Source organism: Podarcis bocagei (genome assembly GCF_964188305.1).
Source record: "Podarcis bocagei genome assembly, chromosome: 17".
Taxonomy (NCBI): Eukaryota; Metazoa; Chordata; class Lepidosauria; order Squamata; family Lacertidae; genus Podarcis; species Podarcis bocagei.
The window spans coordinates 1320671-1341922 of NC_138143.1; the positions used below are offsets into that span (position 1 = coordinate 1320671).

The following is a 21252-nucleotide window of genomic DNA, read 5'->3' on the forward strand; positions in this document are numbered from 1 at the left end:
GCAGGGCAGTGTCCAACAGGTGTAGCCAATATATGGCGGCCTCCATGTGTGGTGTCCTACTGCCCTGTCATCCCTGATTCTTGGTGCTGATGGGAGTTGCCAACCAGCAGCAACAGCGAAAGAGCACCAAGTTGGGGAAGGCTGACTTGCACTCTGCAAACTCTTTCAGGGCAGCATCTCTCAGCTCTTCTGGAACTTATTGAAAGCAGAGCAAGCTGCAAAAGGGAGATAGAACCAGTGGCCCCCTGTTGCAGCTGATTCACTCTTGGGTTTTTGATTTTCTCCTTGCCTGCCCCTCTGCTCTACCGTGTATCATATGGAGGTCATATGTACAAAGTAGTCAGCGTCAGGTGAGACAAATGTGCTCAAAGGTAAGTTAGGAACTTGCTGTTCAGGACAATAAGTTGACTCTCCTAGTAACTTGATGTCTACAACGGGAAAGTGAGCTTGGGTGGAATTCAACGTCCTGCTCTTCCTACCATTCTGTCTGTTTAGGCATTTCTGCTTGCCAGATGGAAGGACCCCCTTGTGCCCTGTTCTGAGCGGTCTCCCAGCCCCAGGAACCCCATGTTGAAGGGGGGAGAAGGGAAGCCGGCTGCGCAAGTGGAAGTCCTGCCCTTGATGAGGAACTAACTTTCCATTAGCAAAACCTGGAAGGGGATTTCTAATAAGGGAGACCATATGGGGATTGTTCTGAGACATATTGGGGGGGGGTGTGTGTGTGGACCATATGTAGAGCAAGCAGGAGCCTTCTTACCTTTGATGATAACATGAGGATGTCGAGCCTCCAGCTGAAGGCCGCCTTCTCTTCTTTTTGCCTCCTTAATGAGTCAGTCCTTTTGACTGATGGTGCTGCCCAGATTTGCGTCAACAGCCTTCTTCTGTGTGCTTTATTTGGAAGCTGCTATTTTAGAAAGATTTTGAGGAACATTTGGTAAGCAGCGGTTCTCTGACAGGCAGGGAGAAATGCATGGGAAGTCCTGTGTAGATGTTGCAGTTTCTCAGAGAGCAGAGAAGGGCATGCGCAGTAAAGGCAGAAGGTTTGGCTTCCTGCAAATGTCAGCTTTCATTTTTTTTTTAAAAAACCCTCAAGTTTCTGGCCGCAGTCCTGCTCCAAAATGTGTGGTCAATTCCTGCTGAAATCTCAGAAGCCAGAAAGGAAGCCAAACAATATTTTCAGGGGTTTGGAACTTCAGAGACCTGGATTGTTGCTTGTTGCTCGTGGCAAGTGAAAAAAACAAAATGAATTTTACAGAGTGGAGCAGGACTTTCTACTAGCTACTCAATGCTGGTAGTCAAAAACCTTCTACATGTCTAATCCGAGGCAGCAGACCTGCTCAAAACACAATGGGGACAAACTAGCAATTTAAAAAAACGTCTGCCATTGCTCACCCCCCACCATTCAGCAGCACAGAATTGGTTCCGTGGGATATAAACATAAACATAAGGAGAAAATGAAATGAATATATCTCTCAGCAGAAAGAAACTGAGCAGTCTTTTCCATGCATCCCCCTTAATTGTCTTCCACAGGCCCAGCAATGCTGAGCAAAGCCCCCCCCCCCCCCCCAGGATTTCACAGATACTGTACTGCAAACTTTTAACACTTGCTTGCATGTAGCTTTCTCCTGAGAAGCACCCCAGGGTGGCATCAGGACTAAACTGCAAGGCCGTGAAGTGATGACTTAAAAAAAACATTAGGCCCTTATCTGCCTGACAGGATGAAATTGTTGGCAGTAGAACTAAAGGGCCATTTCTCCACGTAGGGGAGTATTCAGAAATGGATTTCCGTACTGGCTGTCTAACTATGTTGTGCTGCATATCTAAATTCAGTCACAGATGGCTTTAAAAAATAGATTAGTCAAATTCATAGCAAAGGATCAGCTGTGATAGTGAAATTGAACCTCTGTAGAAGGCAGTATATTGCTGAGCAGCAGATATTGAGACGTAGTCGAGGGGGCAGTCATAACCTTTGTGCCTTATCTTGCATCTGGATGATCTTGTTCAGGAGAGATTGCTGAATTATACAGACCTTGCTTTGATTCAGCAAGGCATTAATTAGATTTGTATATCTGCAAAATCTGTTGAAATGAAGGAATTATTTTTTTTACCAGTTTTGGTTCTTTAATTGTGTGGAATTTAATTTTACCACCATGGGGTGCCAAACCTAACCATTTGGATGCTGCTATTTCACTCTCCAAACTAGAAGCAGAACTTCAGATTCCTGGAGGATGGAAACACAGCTGAGTGCACACTCTGGCAGACAAGTCCTGTCCCTGTTTAACTCCTTTAGACTAAAGTCACTCCATCAAAGGGTCAAGGCTGCTTATCAGAAGACGGGCAGGAGACCAGACCTGTTAGTTGGATAACAGAGGGAAGGGATTCTCTGACCTGGGGAGAGGACTTCCCATGCTTTTCTCTTAATGAGAGTCAGTGCCTGGAGGGTGGACGGTGGAAGGAAGCACTGCAACCCCGGGGATATATTTGGCCTCATGTGTAGCTACCGGTTGCTGATTTCTCGGGCCCAGCTTAGAGAAGATTAAGTATAAATAGGAAGTTTACTGGGCCAGGGCTGGGAGCGTCTGCTCAAGTGGGGTGGGGTGGTGGAACCAGCATGAGCCATGCCTGCACTGCAGATGCAGAACATCTTGGAATGTTTTTGTGTGCATTTTGAAGTTTTCCTTTTTCTCCGTGTTGAATTAGGGTGTCAGGGAAGCAAAAACATTTCTAGGTACCAGCATAAAGTTGTTGCATGACAGAGCAATTGGAGAATCCCAAGTGTTTGGTGAAGCTAAATATTGGAAACATTTGTCCTTAGTTGCACTGCCCATGTGCTCTTCTGATTTGGTCAGGCTGTATGGAGTGATGTATCAATGCTAGATGTGGACTGACCCCAGTGGGAATAAGCCAGAAGCAGGTCTCAAGTTCAGATGCCCTCCAGTGTCCTCCAGATGCTGTAATCCAGCAGCACCCAGAGAGCATCCCGTTGGTTACCTGGGCCCCACAGCAGAGGCTGGAGCAAGAGTGAGAGCCGCCTGGCTCACCTTTTCCACATGCTCCAGAGCCACACGCTTTTCCGCTCTTCTGCCATGATGCAGCCTTCTTTGCCCACAAGGAGTAGTCATGCTGAATCATGTTTGGGATTCATGTCCATGTGTGATTTGAGGAGTAGAGTCATTTGCAACAAGGTTATTTGCCCTTCTTTAAACTGTCTTGCTTCATTACTAAATAATTGTCCTGTTTATAAACTGAGCCAGTTCATAGTATAATTTATTCATTACATTTGTATCCCAGCCTGGCTTTCCAGCACTTGCAAGCACATATAGTATGCCCTTTTAAAATGTGACTCTTTTGGGGGGGGGATGTTATTGGGTTGTTGTTTTTATTTTGATTATATATATTGCGATTTTTATGTTGATCTTTTCTGTGAACCACCTTGAGACCTCCGGGGATAGGACGGTATATAAATTCACTAAATAATAATAAATAATAAAATAATACTGTCTTCACAAGAAAAACCCCAAGAGTTCTGTGGCTGAACAGGAATTTGAACCCAGGTTGTCCTAGGCCAGATCCAGCCTTGTCCACTTCTGAAATGCTTTGTTCACAGGACTCTGAAAATTTTGCCTAAAAGTTCTCTGGTTTTGTGTGTGCAAGCAAGAGGGCTAGAAGCTTGCTTTTAATGAAAAGAAAGCTGAAATTATGGAAATGCTGTTTTCTATAGGCTTCCCAGGCTTGGAGCTGTATGTGCTGCTGTGAGGGTGCTAGCACAGTAGTTTCATATACCATGTGGGTGGAAGGTTGATCAGTGTCAGGATGATATGCGGGTGCTTGCCGAGATAACAGCCCGCGATTCCAGCCAGTCTTAACAAGATTTATTAAGTCCCAAACTATGCACAGTATGGAGCTCTTAAAAGCATGTCTGCCTCAGTCGCTATCAGTTGCCAGAAGTGGCTCGCGCCTGTTCCCCTTCCAGCAGAGAAGCTCCCTTTCCTCCTCTCCTTACGTGAAAACCTAAGCATCAGAGGCTGTTCCTTTCTCTGCTATACCAGCCTTTGGATCTCATTTTCTGTGTTTCCTGACAGCCCCTTCTCCTCTCCCTCAAGTGCAGGTGTACATTCCGGTCTCTCCCCCCTTCTCTGCCAGTCGATCCCTGACAATCAGGGTCTCCTGGTGGATCTCTGGGCAATTTGTCTAACTCTAGTAATATCAACATCCTCCCTGCTGCAAAAGGCTGCTGAAAATAATAAAAGTTCAGGGGAAACCAGGAGCAGATTTTTCTGTTTCTGATCGTGAAAACAAATTACTGGGCCAAGGTGCCTTCAGAATTGCTCTCTTCCTGAGTTCTAAGTGCATGTCTGCCCTAAGCCATTGTTTGGCATTTGGCTCCTCTTGGTGGAAATTTGAGTCTTTGGGGTGTAGAAGCAGATCCCACCAGCTTGAACTCTGCCGAGCCCTAGATGAAGGACAGCCTTGCTGCAGATCTGCTTCTTTTTCAAAAAACCAAATGACTGCAGCAAGGGGAGATCTTATGAGAGACAGGGAGACTAGGAGGAAACATTTTAAGAGAGTGGAAGAGTTTGTGTGGCTTGATGGCAGTACAACTGGAAGAGCAGATACCCCAGATAGCACTACAACGGGGCATAAAGCCAGAAGAAATAATATAGGGTAAGGTAAAATAATTTAGATGATCCGGATGCAAATGTCTGTGGCAGATGCCGGCTCCTAGCAGCCCCCTTGCAAGGCATCTTATAGATCAGGGGTAGGCATCGCAGCGCAGGAATGTATGGGTTAGGACTGGTGAAGAAGTGGGGAGATGGGGGTGGGCCCTTATTGATCGTTGTCTGATGTGGGGCAGAAGGGGACCCTAACGTAGCCAGGCTCATTTGTCTGACAGCACAGTCCTCACCAAGGCTACTCAGAAGTAAGTCCTATTGGTTTCAGCAGGGCCTAGGATTGCAGCCACTGTTGGGGAAGGACCAGAGCTCAGTGGCAGAGAATCCCGTCAATCCCATTCATTTCCTGGTAGGGGCTGTGAAAGGCCCCCGCCTGTGACCCAGGAGAGCCACTGCCAGGCACTGTAGACCAGGGATGGCAAAGCTGTGACCTTTGGATGTTGGTTGGACTCCGACTCCCACCCCCCTTGACCATTGTCCCTCCTGGCTGGGGCTGATGGGAGTTGGAGTCCAATTGCAGTCAGTACTGAGCTTCGTTCTGCGATGCTCTGACTCTGCATGAGGCGCGTGCTCTCGAGGCGCATTGCTCTCCGCTTCCTGTGATTTCCACTGGGGGCCACGGGGGCTCCCCCCACCCCCTGTCCCAGTCCTGTTTAACACAGAGTGACAGACCAGCCTGCATCCACCGCTTGCTGCCTCCTTCGTGGCCCTGGGCGCCCAGCTTGTCACATCGCACTGGCTCGGCCGTGCCGGCCTGGCAGAGAGGGAGCCCCCGCGGGGCGACGCAGCAGATACCACCAGCCCTTCATACCCTCAGCCTCTGGTGGAAGGTGTGTTGCCGGTAGAGGGAGGGAATGAGCGCTGATCCTGGTTTCAAGGTTCCATCGTGTTCTGCCAGCCTCACCGCCATCGTTTTAAACGTCAAGGATACCCAGAAATAATAATAATAATAATAATAATAATAATAATAATAATAATAATAATAATAATAATAATAATAATTTTTATTTATATCCCGCCCTCCCCAGCCAAAGCCGGGCTCAGGGCGGCTAACAACAATAAAGGTTAGAGGTTGGGAAAATGTAATTGACCACAGTACACACATAATGTTGGTGCCATTTGTCTCGAAGGCTGGACAATATCCATAGTTTCTGTCATTGAAATTCAATCAATCCATTCAAATTATACTCAGAGGAGGGCTGTACATTGCTAAGGTTTCAGAACAAAAAAGCCATGCTTTTGTCTTGATCAGCATCAAAAACACAGCCGTGGAAGGACGCACACATTGCATTGCATTTCTTTGCATTTCTTTTAGTGTCTATTTTGTTAAGCTGCCTTGTGAGACCTTTGTCCTAAAAGGCAGAACATAAGTATTTAAAATAAATAAGATGTTTATATTGTTAGCAGTGTTTGTGTGTGTGTCTGTGTGTCTACTCAGCAGAAAGGCAGAAGGATTTATTTATCAAAAGTATTTATATACAGCTTATTCATTAAGAAAACTAGAGCAGTTTACAACAATTGTACATAAAAAATCAGAAATCAGTGTTGTGGAAAGGTCTGCTCTTAGTTTCCTGCATAAGCCTGATGGAATGGAAAAGTTTCCAGCAAGTTTTAGTAGTCAGAAATATGCTAAATACCACTATGAACAGCCATTTGACAGAAAGCCAAAGAGGAACAGAGAGGGAACCATGGATATTCCAAGACCAACTTCTTTCTCACTTCCCTTGTATTCCAACTTGAGTTTGTCTCTCTTTTGTACTTAAACTTGTTGACTTTTGCCTGCATAGCATTGTATTCTTCCCATTCTTGCTTTATTGTACATTGCTTTTTAGACTGCATTTTTAATGCTTGTGAATGGCCTAACAGTTATTGGTGGTATATATGAGAGACACTTGGGGCTAACTCTATGGAAAAGCAAAAGTGTCAGGATATTTCTGCACAAAATAGAAACGCTAAATTTGGTGCTCACATAAGAAAACAATCTTCTTATTTGTAGGGGGAAACATCCTGGAAGTGGGCCATTTTTTCCTGCTTTGCCAGCGGAGCATACACCATAGCCATGGAGGCTCAGTCTGGAAGTAGACAATGCAAAAAACAGGGTAAAGCTGTCAGGTATACCCCCAGCACCCCTGGAAATTGTGCCATTGGCCACCAGTCGCGAACTCTGCTTGTGACCACATGTTGACCCCACACCAAGGTGGCAAATGAACTCCCAGTGCTGGGAACATCCCCCTAGTGCACACCCTTGCATCAGCGCGCGCACACACACACACACGATGTGATGCCCAAGGCCCTCTGCTTCATCAGCCCCAGCGGCACAACCAGCACTAGGACCTTGAGAGGTCCTGTGCCAGATGTCCTAAGTTAGTCTTTGCAACCATTTGGAGCTGTGTCTTTCACCACAGGCTGGAATAGGTGCTGATGTTTATCTCCTTGCTGCCAAAACTTTCACCTGCTGATGTCTGCTCATCAGGCTGCAGTTTAAGGAGTAAAAGCAGGCCTCTCTTTTACAGTCAGTAAACAACATGGGCTGGAGTGCAGTTAATAAACCATGGGCACTATTCAGCCACCATTTTTCTCTGGCAGAAGAGGATTCTCGCCCTCCCTCTGTGCATGCCCTGTACCACACCCAAACCTGCTCTGGAAGGTTGAGGGGACCTCCAGAACAGATGGGGCAGGGGGAGGAGAGAGGGAGAATATTACGTTTCTCACCATCTTCTTAGCACTATATTGATTGCAGCTCCTCTCATTTTTTTGTGGCGCTGTGGGTTAAACCACAAAGCCTAGGGCTTGCCAAGCAGAAGGTTGGCGGTTCGACTCCCCCCAATGACGGGGTGAGCTCTCGTTGCTCGGTCCCTGCTCTGCCAACCTAGCAGTTCGAAAGCACGCCAGTACAAGTAGATAAATAGGTACCACTCCTGTGGGAAGGTAAACGGCGTTTCCGTTCGCTGCTCTGGTTCGCCAGAAGTGGCTTAGTCATGCTGGCCACATGACCCGGAAACTGTAGGCCGGCTCCCTCGGCCAATAAAGCGAGATGAGCGCCAGAACCCCAGAGTCGTCCATGACTGGACCTAACAGTCAGGGGTCCCTTTACCTTTAACAACTACAAGGCTGTTGAATTCCTCACTAACTGCAATACAGTCATACCTTGGGTTGAAGTAGCTTCGGGTTAAGCATTTTTGGGTTGTGCCCCGCGGTGACCCGGAAGTAATGGAGCGCGTTATTTCCGGATTTTGCTGCTTGCACATGCACAGACGCTCAAAATGACATCACGCGCATGTGCGGAAGTGGCGAAACGCGACCTGTGCAGATGCGCAGTCGTGTCCTACATTCTACTCAGGATGCGAACAGGGCTCCGGAACAGAACACACTGTAGCTGAATAATGGGCTGTTTTGGACGGGGGGAGGATCACAGCCAGGTTGTCAACATCTGCTGTTGCAAGGACAGTAAGTGCACGTGGTTTCTTTTATTGATATTGACAGTAGCAATTTGAGTCCCTAGTGAATGAACCATGTCCATAATGACGGCCATTGTCCAGTGTTAGAAACTGAGATATGGAAGCTTGGAGCTAAATGGCACTGTTATAAGAAAAAACTGCTCCCAAGAGCCCGTAGAGAGTCCTTATGTAGGTTCTCTATCGGTAGGAGAAATTAGCAAAGGCCAGCCAGAGAATATTGAGAAGCAAAGCGACAAGTAAGCCTGATCTTTATTAAACTGTTGCAATAGGGTGCTCAGACCCCCAAGCAGGAGGGAGGAGAAACCCAGAACATTGGTGTGCAAGCCCTTATATAGATTTTGAAATTGCCCACCATGTAGCCCAAGACCACCCCCCAAAACATCATACATACATCACAGAAGGAGGCGGTCAACAGCAGAGGAGGTGGTCTACAACAGAAATCCTGTTTGCCAGCGTACCTGATAATGGTCACTGATTGCATTACCTGGGCAGTCTGGCCATTCTTTTGTGTAAATACTCAGTTCCTGAATCCAGGTCACAGGCTCACCCATTTCATACACAAATACGCCCTTAAGACAGGATTTGTGAGCAAAGAGACAATGGGGAGGTTTTCCCATTTCCTTCCTCTTTGCAGATAAACATTTGAGGTCAATTTGGGAGAGTCAAAATGGTTTCAGGACTATTTTCCTGTACTGTTTAAGACATGTGGTTTATATATTTATGTATGTGTTTGCCTAGTACATTTATGAACATTTATTTTATATCTTAGACCTTATAATTCTCATAACAGCACCTTAAATTGATATTATGGGCGCAACAACACACTTTTTAGAACAAGAATACAAAGCTGAAAGTGAATGAACTGTAGCTAAAATCTTATGTTCATTTTTCACATGGTCTAGTGTCCTTCCCCTGCCCACCCCCCTGATATTCTTAAGAGGGTCTCTTCTCCAGTCTTCAGAGAGTAGCTGGAAGTGGGAAGGCAGAAAAAGATCCTCCTTTCTTTCCACTCTGCAGTTTTAATCTGAAATGTTAGGCACAGTACTGTGTCCGGAGCTCAGAAACTGCTCACGCTAATGAAATTCCTGGTAGCAAAATGTGTCCAGACCAAGGGGAGTTTCACACACTGCTGGCGTCTCATGAGAGTTCTGGTCATTCAGAATAACTGCAGTCTGGATCCAAGACTTCCCAGTGCTGCAGGGTTGGTTGAAATTGTCACAGCTGCTGGTGAGCCTCTGACTTGCACCTATCTCAGTTGTGTCCGTGTGTGTTACAGTTGAAGAACCTGACCCCAAGCAGACCATCACCTGTGTTTTTCTTAAGCTGCCTTTGGATTCCATCTGTCAACTGAATACCCAGACTGGGCGGTTTCCTCGCACACTCTCCGGCTCCTGGGGCTATATTTAACCCCACCATTCATTATGGAAAGGCTCAAGAGGCAGATGAAAGCAAGAATACCCAAAAATACAGCTTGTGACCAAACGAGGCTGGTCCAAGCCTCCAATGAAATCATTTTCCTTCTCTTCTTTGTTATGACTGGCTCTTTGTGTGTATGATGAGCATGGACACACACCCTCCAAATTATGCGCTTGGAATGAATTATGCTTAATGGTGTCGCTAGCCAATTGGCCCTGGGGCAAAATTTCTTCCCAGCTCCAAATATGGTGATAAGCATAAAATAAAACCCATCCTTCTACAAAAGGAAGGGTTTGGGTCACCCCTCTCTCTCCCCCTGTGTCTCATTACCCCCCAAATCTAGAGTAAACTCCTCAAATGTGAATATGTGCAGCCTTGGGAATTTTTGTTTTTTTTTTTTATAAAAATTTTTTATTGCGTTTCTTTCCATAGGTGAACAAATTTGTTTGGACAACAATATACAAGAAACATTTTCCATATATATAAAGAAAAACATAGAAAAAAGAAAAGATCATTATGAAATTTTTTCAACATCTTTTTGGACCTCCTCGCATCCTCTCAGCATTGCGTTCATCATTCTAACCAATTCAGCAATTTATTATCTTATTTCCCAACTTATTATACCTTTGTATTTATTATGTTACCAATTTCAAAAATTTGTAATTTAATTTTAACACTCTTAATAAACATAATATTTTGTTTCTAATTTGTCTCATTTTTTTTCCATCAATACTTACTTTATCATTTACTTAAAATAAATTGCAGAAGCATAACGTTTCTTAATCGTGCACAATCTTAACACTCAAACAACTTATAATGTTTTTGCAAATAGTCCTTAAATTTTTTCCAGTCCTCCTCCATTGTTTCTTCGCTCAGATCTCGAATTCTGCCAGTCATTTCTGCCAACTCCATGTAGTCCATCAACTGCGTCTGCCAGTCCTCCAGTGTGGGTAAATCTGGTGTCTTCCAGAACTTTGCGATAAGAATCCTAGCTGCTGTGGTTGCATACATAAACAAGGTTCTGTCCTTCTTTGGCACCTTCCGGTCCACCATGCCTAGAAGAAAGGCCTCTGGTTTCTTGGAAAAGGTATATCTGAATACCTTTTTCAACTCATTATGTATCATTTCCCAGAAGGCCTTTACTTTCGGGCAGGTCCACCAGAGGTGAAAGAATGTCCCTTCTGCCTCCTTACATTTCCAACACTTATTATCAGAAAGATGGTATATTTTAGCCAACTTGACTGGGGTCATGTACCACCGGTATACCATTTTCATAATGTTCTCTTTCAAGGCACTACATGCCGTGAATTTCATGCCGGTGTTCCATAACCTTTCCCAGTCCTCAGACATAATGTTGTGTCCTACATCCTGTGCCCATTTTATCATAGCAGATTTAACTGTCTCATCCTGTGTGTTCCATTTAAGCAGCAAGTCATACATCCTCGAAAGTACCTTAGTCTTTGGTTCTAGTAACTCCGTCTCCAGTTTCGATTTCTCCAACTGGAAACCCACTTTTTTGTCCATTTTGAATACCTCTTGAATTTGAGCATAATGTAACCAATCTCGCACCTTACCTTTTAATTTGTCCTGGCTTTGGAGCTTCCAATTGTCTCCAACTCTTTCAATCAGTTCCCAATATTTTGGCCAATGGGCCTCCATATTGGGCTTTTTTTTAGAAATCTTGGCTTCCACAGGTGATAACCACCTCGGGGTCTTGTTTTCTAATAAATCCTTATACTTCACCCAAACGGCAAAAATTGATTTTCTGACAATATGGTTTTTGAACAATTTATGAACCTTCGCCTTGTCATACCACAAGTATGCATGCCAACCATACACATTATCAAACCCCTCCAGATCTAGGACATCGGTGTTTTCCAACAGGAACCAATCCTTCAACCAGCAGAAGGCTGCAGCTTCATAGTACAACCTTAAGTCCGGCAGGGCAAACCCCCCTCTTTCTTTTGAGTCGGTTAGTATTTTAAATTTTATTCGGGGCTTTTTGCCCTGCCAGACAAACTTAGAAATATCCTTCTGCCATTTTCCAAAGCATTCCATTCTGTCCACGACCTGAAGGGTTTGAAATAAGAATAGCATTTTTGGCAAAACACACATCTTTATAGCTGCGATTCGGCCTGACAAGGTAAGTTTCAATCTTGACCAGATATCCAAGTCTTTTTTAATTTCCAACCAACATTTTTCATAGTTATCTTTGAAAAGGTTTAAAATTTTGGTGGACAAGTATACCCCCAGGTATTTCACTTTTTTAACCACACTTAGCTCTGTCTCTTTCTGATACCCCTCTATCTCTGTAGGTGTCAAATTTTTGACCAAAACCTTAGTTTTTTGTTTGTTTAACTTGAATCCCGCCACCCGACCAAACTCCAAAATAAGTTCCAAAACTCTTTTTGTGCTAGATACTGGCTCCTGTACTGTCAAGACTAGGTCATCTGCAAAGGCTTTCAGTTTGTATTGTTTCGCTCCGACCTCTATACCTTGCACCAACTGGTCCTCCCTAATCATATTCAGCAATACCTCCAGAACAGAAATAAATAGCAGAGGGGATAAAGGGCACCCCTGTCGTGTCCCTTTTTCAATTAGAAGTTCATCCGACACCACATTGTTCACTATCAACTTGGCTTTTTGCTCTGAATAAATTGCTTCTAGTCCATTTTCAAACCCCCGTCCCACTCCCATCCCCTTCAGGTTTTTCTTCATAAACATCCAAGAAATGTTGTCAAATGCTTTCTCCGCATCAATAAAGATTAAAGCAGCCCTTGTGTTTCTGATTCGCAACAACTCCAATATATCAATAATATTCCTGGTGTTATCAGACATGTGTCTACCAGGGAGAAAGCCTGCTTGGTCCTTGTGAATTACTTCGTTTAAAACGTTTTTAAGTCTACTTGCTAAAATGTCTGCAAATATTTTGTAATCCACATTCAGGAGTGAGATGGGACGGTAGTTCTTAAGCTGAGTCTTTTCCTTCTCTGACTTGGGAATCAATGTGATGAATGCTTCTTTCCACGTTTCCGGTGCCCTTCTCCCCTCCATAATCTGGTTGCAAACCTCCAACAACGGTTGTATCAAACAATCCTTCAGAGTCTTATAATATTTGGAGGTGAGACCATCTGGGCCTGGAGATTTGCCAAGTTGCATATTTTGGATGGCACCTTCAATTTCCTGTTGAGTTATTTTACTGTTGAGAATTGATCTTTTATCTTGACTTATTTTAGATAGTCCATTTGTCCTCAAGAATTGGTCTATTTCCGATTCTTTCTGAGGCCCCTGTGCATAAAGTTCCTTGAAGTATCTATGGAAGCACTTTCTTATTTCTTCTGGTTTCTGAACTATTTTTCCTTGAATCTCCAGGTTTGTGACTGTGTTTAGCTTTTGTCTTTTTTTCAATTGCCAAGCTAACAACTTTCCACATTTATTTGCTGATTCAAACGATCTCTGCTTCATTTGTTTAATTTTCCACTCAATCTCTTGATTAATCAATTTCGAATATTGTGCTTGATGGAATTTGATCTCTCTTAGCACCTCTTTTGACTTCGGATTAGTTCTCAGCTTTTTCTCTCCTTCACTTATTTTCTCTAGAATTTTTTCCTTTTTTCCATTCCAAAATTTTTTCTTTATTGTATTCTGTTGTATCAGAAACCCTCTCATTACAGCTTTGCTTGCGTCCCAGATTATTCTTTTCTCCACCGTAGTGTTCAAATTTATTTCAAAGTAGTCCCTTAGCGTTTTTTGGGCCTTCTTAACGATCTCTTGATCTCTTAGCAAGGTGTCATTCATTCTCCATCTGAAGGATCCAGTTGGGAAAAGTCTCAATTCCATTTTTAAGGCATTATGGTCGGAGCAGGTTTTTGGGCAGATTTCCACTTTTCTCGTTTTCGGGGCCAGTCCTCTAGATATCCAAATTTGGTCGATTCGTGTCCATGACAAGTGGGCCTCAGAAAAGAAGGTTCCTTCTTTACCCAAGGGGTTCCTTGTCCTCCAAATGTCAATCAAGTCCATATTGTCTGTCATTTCAAAAAAGGTTTTAGGAAGTCTACCGTCTGTTGTTAAGTTTTGATTTTGGGATTTGTCCATATTTGTAGACACCACCCCATTCATATCTCCCATCACGATAATATTAGAATCGTCCAAATAGTCCATCATTGTCTCATGCAGCTTCTTATAGAATTCTGATTTTCCATCATTTGGCGCGTAGATTCCTAATATCAAAATCTTTTCCCCTTGTGTTTGGATTTCAATTGCGAGGATTCTTCCATGATCATCTTTAAATAAAAATTTTGGCGACAGGTTCTCCTTTGCATAAATTACAACACCTCTTTTTTTAACTTTGTCTGATGAGATAAATTCTTGGCCAAGTCTTTTATTGATTAATACTTTCCTGTGGAGCCTAGTCACATGTGTTTCTTGCAAACATATTACATCCAATTGTTCTTTTTTTAGGATATGAAATATCCTTCTCCTTTTTTCCGGAGAATTCCCGCCATTTATGTTCCAACTAAGTAGCTGCAGAGACATCCTGTTCTATTTCAAATGTTCTTAAGATGGGGTGTCTTCCTTTTGTTCAGATCCCGAAGGTATAGGCGTTGGCCCACTTCCGGGCGGTGCTGGTGCTGATAAAACTGGAAGCCAATCCGCTCCTTTTTGGAGATCTTCTCCGTGGTCGTGAAGGAACCTTTGGTTATCTTCAGGTGTTCTTATTTTAACCTTCCTTTCTTTGTAGGTGAAGGATAATCCCTGTGGAAACTCCCACCTATAGGGGATTGCGTTGTGTCTCAGCAATTTTGCTAATTCTGTATAGGTGGCTCTAAGGTCCAGCAGCTGCCTCGGGATATCTCTGTAAATTTCCACTCTTTTGTCTTGTATTTCAATTGCTTTTTTGAAGTGAAGGCCTAGGATCTTGTCTCTCTCTTCCTTTGTTCTTAAAATTATCAAGCAGTCTCTGGATCTGTCTTTCCTTACCAGTCTTCCCAATCTATATGCCGAGACAATCCTAAAATCCGTGTCTTCCTTTAAACCCCAGAACTTCGAGAATTCCTGTGTTAAGTATCCAATCAAGTCTCCTTGCTCGAGTTCTGGAATACCTCTCAATTTGATGTTGCTCTCACGATTTTTCAGTTCCACCATTGACAGATAGACTTGTTGTTCACCCACCTGTTTGTGCAGGGGCCTAACTTCTCCTTTTATTTCTTCAACCTCTTTTTGTAGGACTCCCACTTTCTGAATTGCTTCTCCAGCTAATTCTCGATTTTCCGCTGTTGCTCCTTGCAATTTCTCTATGGCTTGCGTGTGCTGGGAAACTTGGTCAGTCAGTTTTTGGATCGAGGAAGTTGCTTTATCTATCTTCACAGACTGATCGTCCACCTTCTGATTTAAACTTGATAGTTGCTCCAATATTTGTTTTAATAGTGTGTCTGACCCACCTGCTGCCATATCTTCCTCAGTGGACTTCTCAGTTATTTCCCCTTGTTCTCTATGAGACACCAGTACCGCTGGAACCGACGAACGGCGTCCTTGGGTCAATGTTGTTTGTACAAATTGTGCTGGTCTTCTTTCCTTTTCCTTTTCTTTTTCCTTAGCCTCTTTAGTTTCCTTTGCTTTAGACGCTCTTGTTCTCCCTGCACCACTCATTACACACACAATGTCAATGCACTTCCGGGGGCGGCGCGAAACTGTAATGGCGGTCCTCTTCGGGCTCTGAAGAGGGGCTCCGCGGAAAAGGGTCGTTCGCTGCGGCATAGCGACGACCCATCAAGATAAACCACGGGTAGAGTGAGCCCGTGGCCGTGGGACTCGGCGGGCACCAGAAGCTGCTCCGAAAGCACAGAAGGGACCCCGTAAGGAGACCCGGAGTGAAGGAGGGGTAGCGGTGCTGTGAGTTCATCGCTCTTTCCGCGGATGCGAAGCCGCGCGGCTGTTACAGATGAGCGCTGATCCTTCTTCCTAAAATCAACGCTAAACTGCAAGCAACATACCCGTGAGTAAAGGGGTTTAAAATTTGGCAAAGAAATTCGGTTAATTTGGCTGAAAGCGGGAGACGAGAAAAGGGAAGTCCGTCTTCCGACATTGCTGACAAGATCAAAGCAAAGCTTTTAGAAACGGAAGCATTTGAAACGGGACTTTGGGAAGCTTAAACTTTTTCGTGCCATAAAATTTGCTTATTTTATTGAGCTGAAGGTGGAAACGGACATTGACTAAAAGAAGCAGCAGATGGTGACTTTCCTCCTATCCTTTTTCTTCTTTGGGCTGTATTTTTAAAGAGCCAGATTGTCGGGCTGCCAGAGAGAGAGACTGTGTCAAACTGCGGAAACAGTTGCAAACTGTGCTAGAAAGTAATTGTTACATTTGAGCAGAAAAGACTGATTGGGATACTGTTACAAGCACCTTTCGTGAAACTTTGTCGATTTATAAAAGGTGCTTTGGGAGATCTTGAATTTATGAAGGGACTTTTGGATTAACGAATTTACTGTTTTGAAACAATTTGGAACTTTAATGGCGGATTACTTCCTTCCTTGTCTTTGAAATCGGGTGGCACTCCCCCTACAGGGCTTTCGGATTACAAAATCCTGGGAACTGACTTTTGTTTTGAATTCCATCTCACTGGCTGTTTACTTCTGAATTTGTCTTTCCCATGGAACAATAGACAATTTGACCTTGAACAGCCTTGGGAATTTTTGATGCCTCAGAGCAGTGGATTTCAGATTTTCTCTTTTTTGGGGGGAACACTTTCCTTTTCCTTTTGTCAGCCTGGGACCCCAAATCTGCTATGGAGCCCCTGTATGTTGCAGAGGATTCTGGGGAGTGTTTGAGGCTGCACATTCCGTTCTCTTAGGCCTCCTCAAGCTCTGCATGAACAGAGAGCACGTAGTCTTCGTATCCCCACTGCTTCTGTGAAAGGGCCATAGCTCAACCCCCAGCCTCTCCAAATGGGGCTGGAAATGTCCCCTGCCTGAAAGTGTTGGAAATCCTGAGCTTGAGCGCAAGTGGCCGGACTCGGATTTAGCAGCTGGAGCTGTGTGGTCCTGGGCAAGCTGTCCTTCAAGCAGTTACTAATCTTCTTGAGGAACCTCTTATCAGCTTTCTTTGCAACCTTGTTTGAAAGAAAAGCTTGGGAGAAATTGAGTGACAGACTGGGTTTTCAGCTACGCAACTGAAACAGCAAATTAAAAGGCAAAAGTTGCCTTTCATAAATATATCCATTTCCAGGTGCTTCTTTGCTCCCAGATGCTGCTGCAATCCTAACCTATTTTACCTGGCAGTAAACCCCATTGAATTCAGTAGAGCTTATTTCTTTGTAGAGGCAGCTAGGATTGTGCTGTTAAGGGTCCTGCAGTTGGGCATTCTCCGGGGGGGGGGCACCACAGCTGTGGAAACTTCCCCCTCCTTACCTGCATTCCAGAAACATGTGCAGACCTTTTCTTTATTTTTCCAGGCATCTGATCGATAGTTTTCTTAACTTTGTAAAATTCCTTCCCCACATACTTCCAGAGACTTTTTACTTTTAGTTCTTTCACTGTAGTCACCATAGTACACAACTCGAGACATAAATATTTTACATGCCTAAAAATACAGTTTAAGAAGCAGATGCATTTTGAACATGAGTAGCACGTGAGATGGCTCTTCAAAGGACCCAGGAGTCCCCTCCCCTTGAAGTATTCAGGATCCACAGTGCACTCTTGTGTGCCTGGATTAGCCCCCTGCCCACGTGTGTTATTGACTGCATATATGCAGACTTTTAAGTGGGTGTTTTTTTAGCAATGAAATATTTTATGGGCCACCTTGTAGGCAAAGAAGCAGAATTAAAATGATGAATACAGGGTGATTCATAATGAAGTATACTGTATATGCATACATTTTGCTACATCTGGCTTATCCTACATTAAGAGTGGATTGGGGTTAGGATTTGTATCTTGCCCTGTGGACTGGCATTTCCCCGTCCCCATTCCCTGTCAAGTGGGAGTTGCTCACCTTGTGGGCTAACCCCCTGTTTCCTTGTTGCCACGTGCAGTGACTTCAGCCGTTTCCCCACCATGGATCGGATGAAGAAGATCAAGCGGCAGCTGTCCATGACGCTGCGTGGGAGCCGGACAGCAGAGAAAAACCTCAATGAGCCCATCAACCTAGAGGAGAACAACAGCAGCGATAATGGTGAGCTCCCCCGATGCTCTCACATGCCCAGGAACGCACTAAGGAGGGCCACATCTTGCTCAGAGTCTGCTGCCTACTATGGAACCCTCCAACTTGAAGTACTGCTAAAAGAGCAAGTTTCTAGCCCTTAATGTTTCAGAGAGTAGGAGCGGGGGGGGGGGGGGCGGAGTCGGACACAGGGAAGATTGTTTGCAGTTTGTTCAGTCTGAGGATTTCAGTGGTCAGGTGCTGGGACCTTTTTGCTTAATACTTTTATTTATTTGGAAAAGTTTATAAACTTCTTAATAAAGAAAAACCGTAAGTGTACTTAATTCAGTGCATACATCATACAGGCACTGGTGTCTCCTGGTGGTTCCTCAGTCCCTGTCTTTTTGCCTTCATAGGTTCATTGTACTTTTCAGTGAATTTCTGGTTCAAAGTTCTAACTTCTTAAAAAACACCCTTATTGTAAGAAGATGCAAGTAGCTTAATGTGTGCAAATATTACATAATTGTTTTCAGTCTTGCTGGCATTGGGTAAACTTTTCCTGTCAGAAATTGTAATTAGCTCACCATGTTACAAACTCAGTCAAACGTTATAGCTAGCTCTACTCAGAGAAGACCCATTGAAATGTATGAACCTGAGTTAGTCCTGTCCATTAATTTCAGTGAGTGCTCTGCTCAGGACTGGCATTGGATGCAGCCTTATCTGTTAATTCAAGATCTCAGTTAATGTGCCAATTATTGAGAAAGTAGTGGGCATAAAATGGTGGTTTCCCCCAGGCTCGCTTGTCTCAGGGTCATGCATCTGCTTTCTTGCATGCTCTGTTTACTAACCTGGAGAGGAAGCCATCCAGCACTCGAGTCTAAAGGTTTACTGATCAACAAACAACAAGGAGCTGCTTTTCAGTGTGAAATGCAAGAAAGATTTTGACCACAAATCAAACAGCTGGATCAGAAATGAACACCATATGAAAAGGAAATGTTGAATCTGCCAGGTAGATACTAGTCAAACATGATAGGTCGCTGCTTGGTTTCAGATCCAACCTTTAAAAATGTTTGGTTTAGGGCAGTCAAAAGACTAACATAAAATGGGACATTCACATTTCTCTCAAAAAAACAAAGGGGGGTAGCAACCAACCCCAGAGCATGTGAAAAACAGTGGTGCTTGGAAGCTTAGTCATGCAGAATATAAACTAACCCCTAATCTATTTGGTTTTGAATTACAGAAATATTAAAGTTTGTTGACTTAAAACGCAGGCTTGTTACTGATTTGGGAATTAGACATTTAATAGATTCCACCTACTAACCAACCAATTTCAAGTTTCCATGAGTGTTATCCATCATATTTCACTAATGATTTATCCGGTGCTTTTTCTGGGGGGGTGCAGAAGTATTCATATACCTAAACATTATTTCAATATGAGTAGGAAAATGAGAGTACCCCTAAACATTTTTAAAGAAAAAAAGCACTGGATTGTCCTAAGAACAAAGATGGGGAACCTGCAGCCCTAGATGTTGCTGAATTTGCAGCTCCCATCAACCTCAGCCAGCAGGGCCAATGATCAGGGCTGATGGGAGTTGGAGTCAAACAGCAGCTTCCGTTTCCCTGCTTCAGAAAGTACTTGGCAAGAGCTTTCTGTCCAGTATTCTTTGCAAGGATCTTGGCAACCAGAACTAGGTGGCCACTGGAAATTGGCAAGGGGTCTTCTCTTCTGCCCAGGTGAGGCCACTTCCTATAAGACTGTACCGCCTTTGCTAGGGTGAGGTGTTGCCTTGACTGCGGAGGGTGGCAATGAAGGGGGAGTGGGAATAGGACTCATCAGCTGCCTTCCACAAATCTCCTTGGCAGCGTGACAGAGGAGGTCGAGCAGCGCACGGATCCCCTCCTCCTGGTTTTATGAATTGCAGAGAATGCGGATGAGATTGCTTACGCTGGATGGATGCAGCAGACACATGGGGGCAGGGAGTGTTTCTCTCTGTCTATGCTGAGCTTTGGTGTCAGCAGAAGCAGCACAAGAGGCTTTTGGCTGCTTTTGGCTGCACTGAAGCCCAGTAAGAGGCCTTTGCTCCCATCTTGCAAATCCTCTGGCAGTCAGAGGGAGGGAAAGACCACAGAGAATGGCTGGCTACTGATCCAGTCACTGAGCATTGAAAACCAGGAGGAAGGGATGGGGAAGAGGGATAGCTCCCCTTGAGGAAAGAAGAAGGAACTGTGAAGAGGGGGCAATCCTTATCACCAGAAGTCTCTCATAGGTGTATTCAGATTATAGTTGTCTTTGCCATTTTTAGGTTATCTCTGTCACACTGCAGACTACAAACGTGTTGGCTTTCTTTTTTAAAGTGAAACCTGGGGATTTCAAGGTATCTGCTAGGTGCTCCAGAGACCACACTAGAAAACATTCTTGATTTTAAGCCATATAGACACCTGTCCCTGCCAGGTAAAGGCCTTGATGTGGCTCTGGCATCAGATGCTGGGAAGTTTGGTCCTCGACTGTGATGGAAGCAGATCAGGTTGTCATTGGGGTTCATTATAACTGTCCACCCCACTCCTCTAATATTGAAGTGGGGGTGTCTCAGGTTACCAGAGCTGTGGGGAGAAGGCTGCCCCTCTCAGGTAAGTCCTGCCTTTCCATTACACCCCTTTCATTCCCCTTTAAGTTTGATTCCCGTTCTGCTTTGATTTTTCTTTTGTTTTTCCTTCCTTCATATTTCTCTCTCTCTTTTTCTTCCCTCTGTTTGTTTCTTTTTGTGTATCTGCTTTATTTCTGCCTTCCTTTCATTCTGGTGGTGTGACTCCCTTCCCCTCCCTGCCTCTTTATGCATATTGCTTTCTCTTCCTGTGAGCTTTTGCCATCTGTGCTTCTCTTCCACTGTGTCCAAACTTTTTCCCTCCTTTTGGAGTGTTTGCGATTCCTATTTGCCTCCTATTCACCCTCCTCCCTGTTTATATCACACTTTCTTTTCTCAATCCCTTAAACTCTCCTTTGTGGTTGGGTGGCGCGATGGACATTTGGGTGGGCTCTTTCCCCAATGCCAACGCTGCCTCTGCTGTGTCCTCCGCCCCCCATCCCGCTCCATCCCGCTGCCCGCTTGACTCTCTGGTGCCTCTCATAACTCTTGTATCACCTGCCCCATCTGGCTATCCATGTGCGGGCTTCCCTCCCTCCCCGCTTCCCTCCCCCCAGGCCCCACAGGGAAGAGCGTGCGCCCCAGCACCTCCCGCAGCGTCCACGCCCTCCTGCACCGCTACGCAGGCTCCTTCCGCAGGCCCCGACTGGCCGTCAGCCGCAGCCTGAGCGCCCACCTCAACCGCTCCGCCCGACTAGGTGACTATTGCACCTCCCCCTTGTGTGGGCAGGGGCTTGGCCAGTGCTGGCCGGTCCAAAGGAGAGCCTTTCTGGAGTCCCACCTGAAATCCTTTCAACCTGGGCCTCTCGTCAGTAAGCTGGGCTGCATCAGAGCTGGGAATCCCTTGAGCAAGAAGTCTGGGGACCCTGAGCCTTTCATTTCTGTTTCTTGCTTCAGAAGGCGTTTGGGAAGGGTGCTGGGAACCAAGGC

At 44.8% G+C, this 21252-nt stretch overlaps 1 protein-coding gene across 5 annotated transcripts in view; it reads left to right on the forward strand.

The window, feature by feature from the left end:
* The window catches only part of CDK16 (cyclin dependent kinase 16), a 70235-nt gene that overhangs the window by 26576 nt on the left and 22407 nt on the right, over positions 1-21252 (forward strand). For 3 of the 5 annotated variants that reach the window (XM_081177403.1, XM_081177404.1, XM_081177402.1), the window contains exons 2-3: positions 17574-17713; positions 20880-21020. In XM_081177403.1, coding sequence (XP_081033529.1) covers positions 17596-17713; positions 20880-21020 — 259 coding nt within the window. In that variant the 5' untranslated portion in view covers positions 17574-17595. Of the gene's footprint in view, positions 1-17573; positions 17714-20879; positions 21021-21252 lie in introns of those variants that run through there. The other 2 variants (XM_081177405.1, XM_081177406.1) reach the window with 2 other exon arrangements.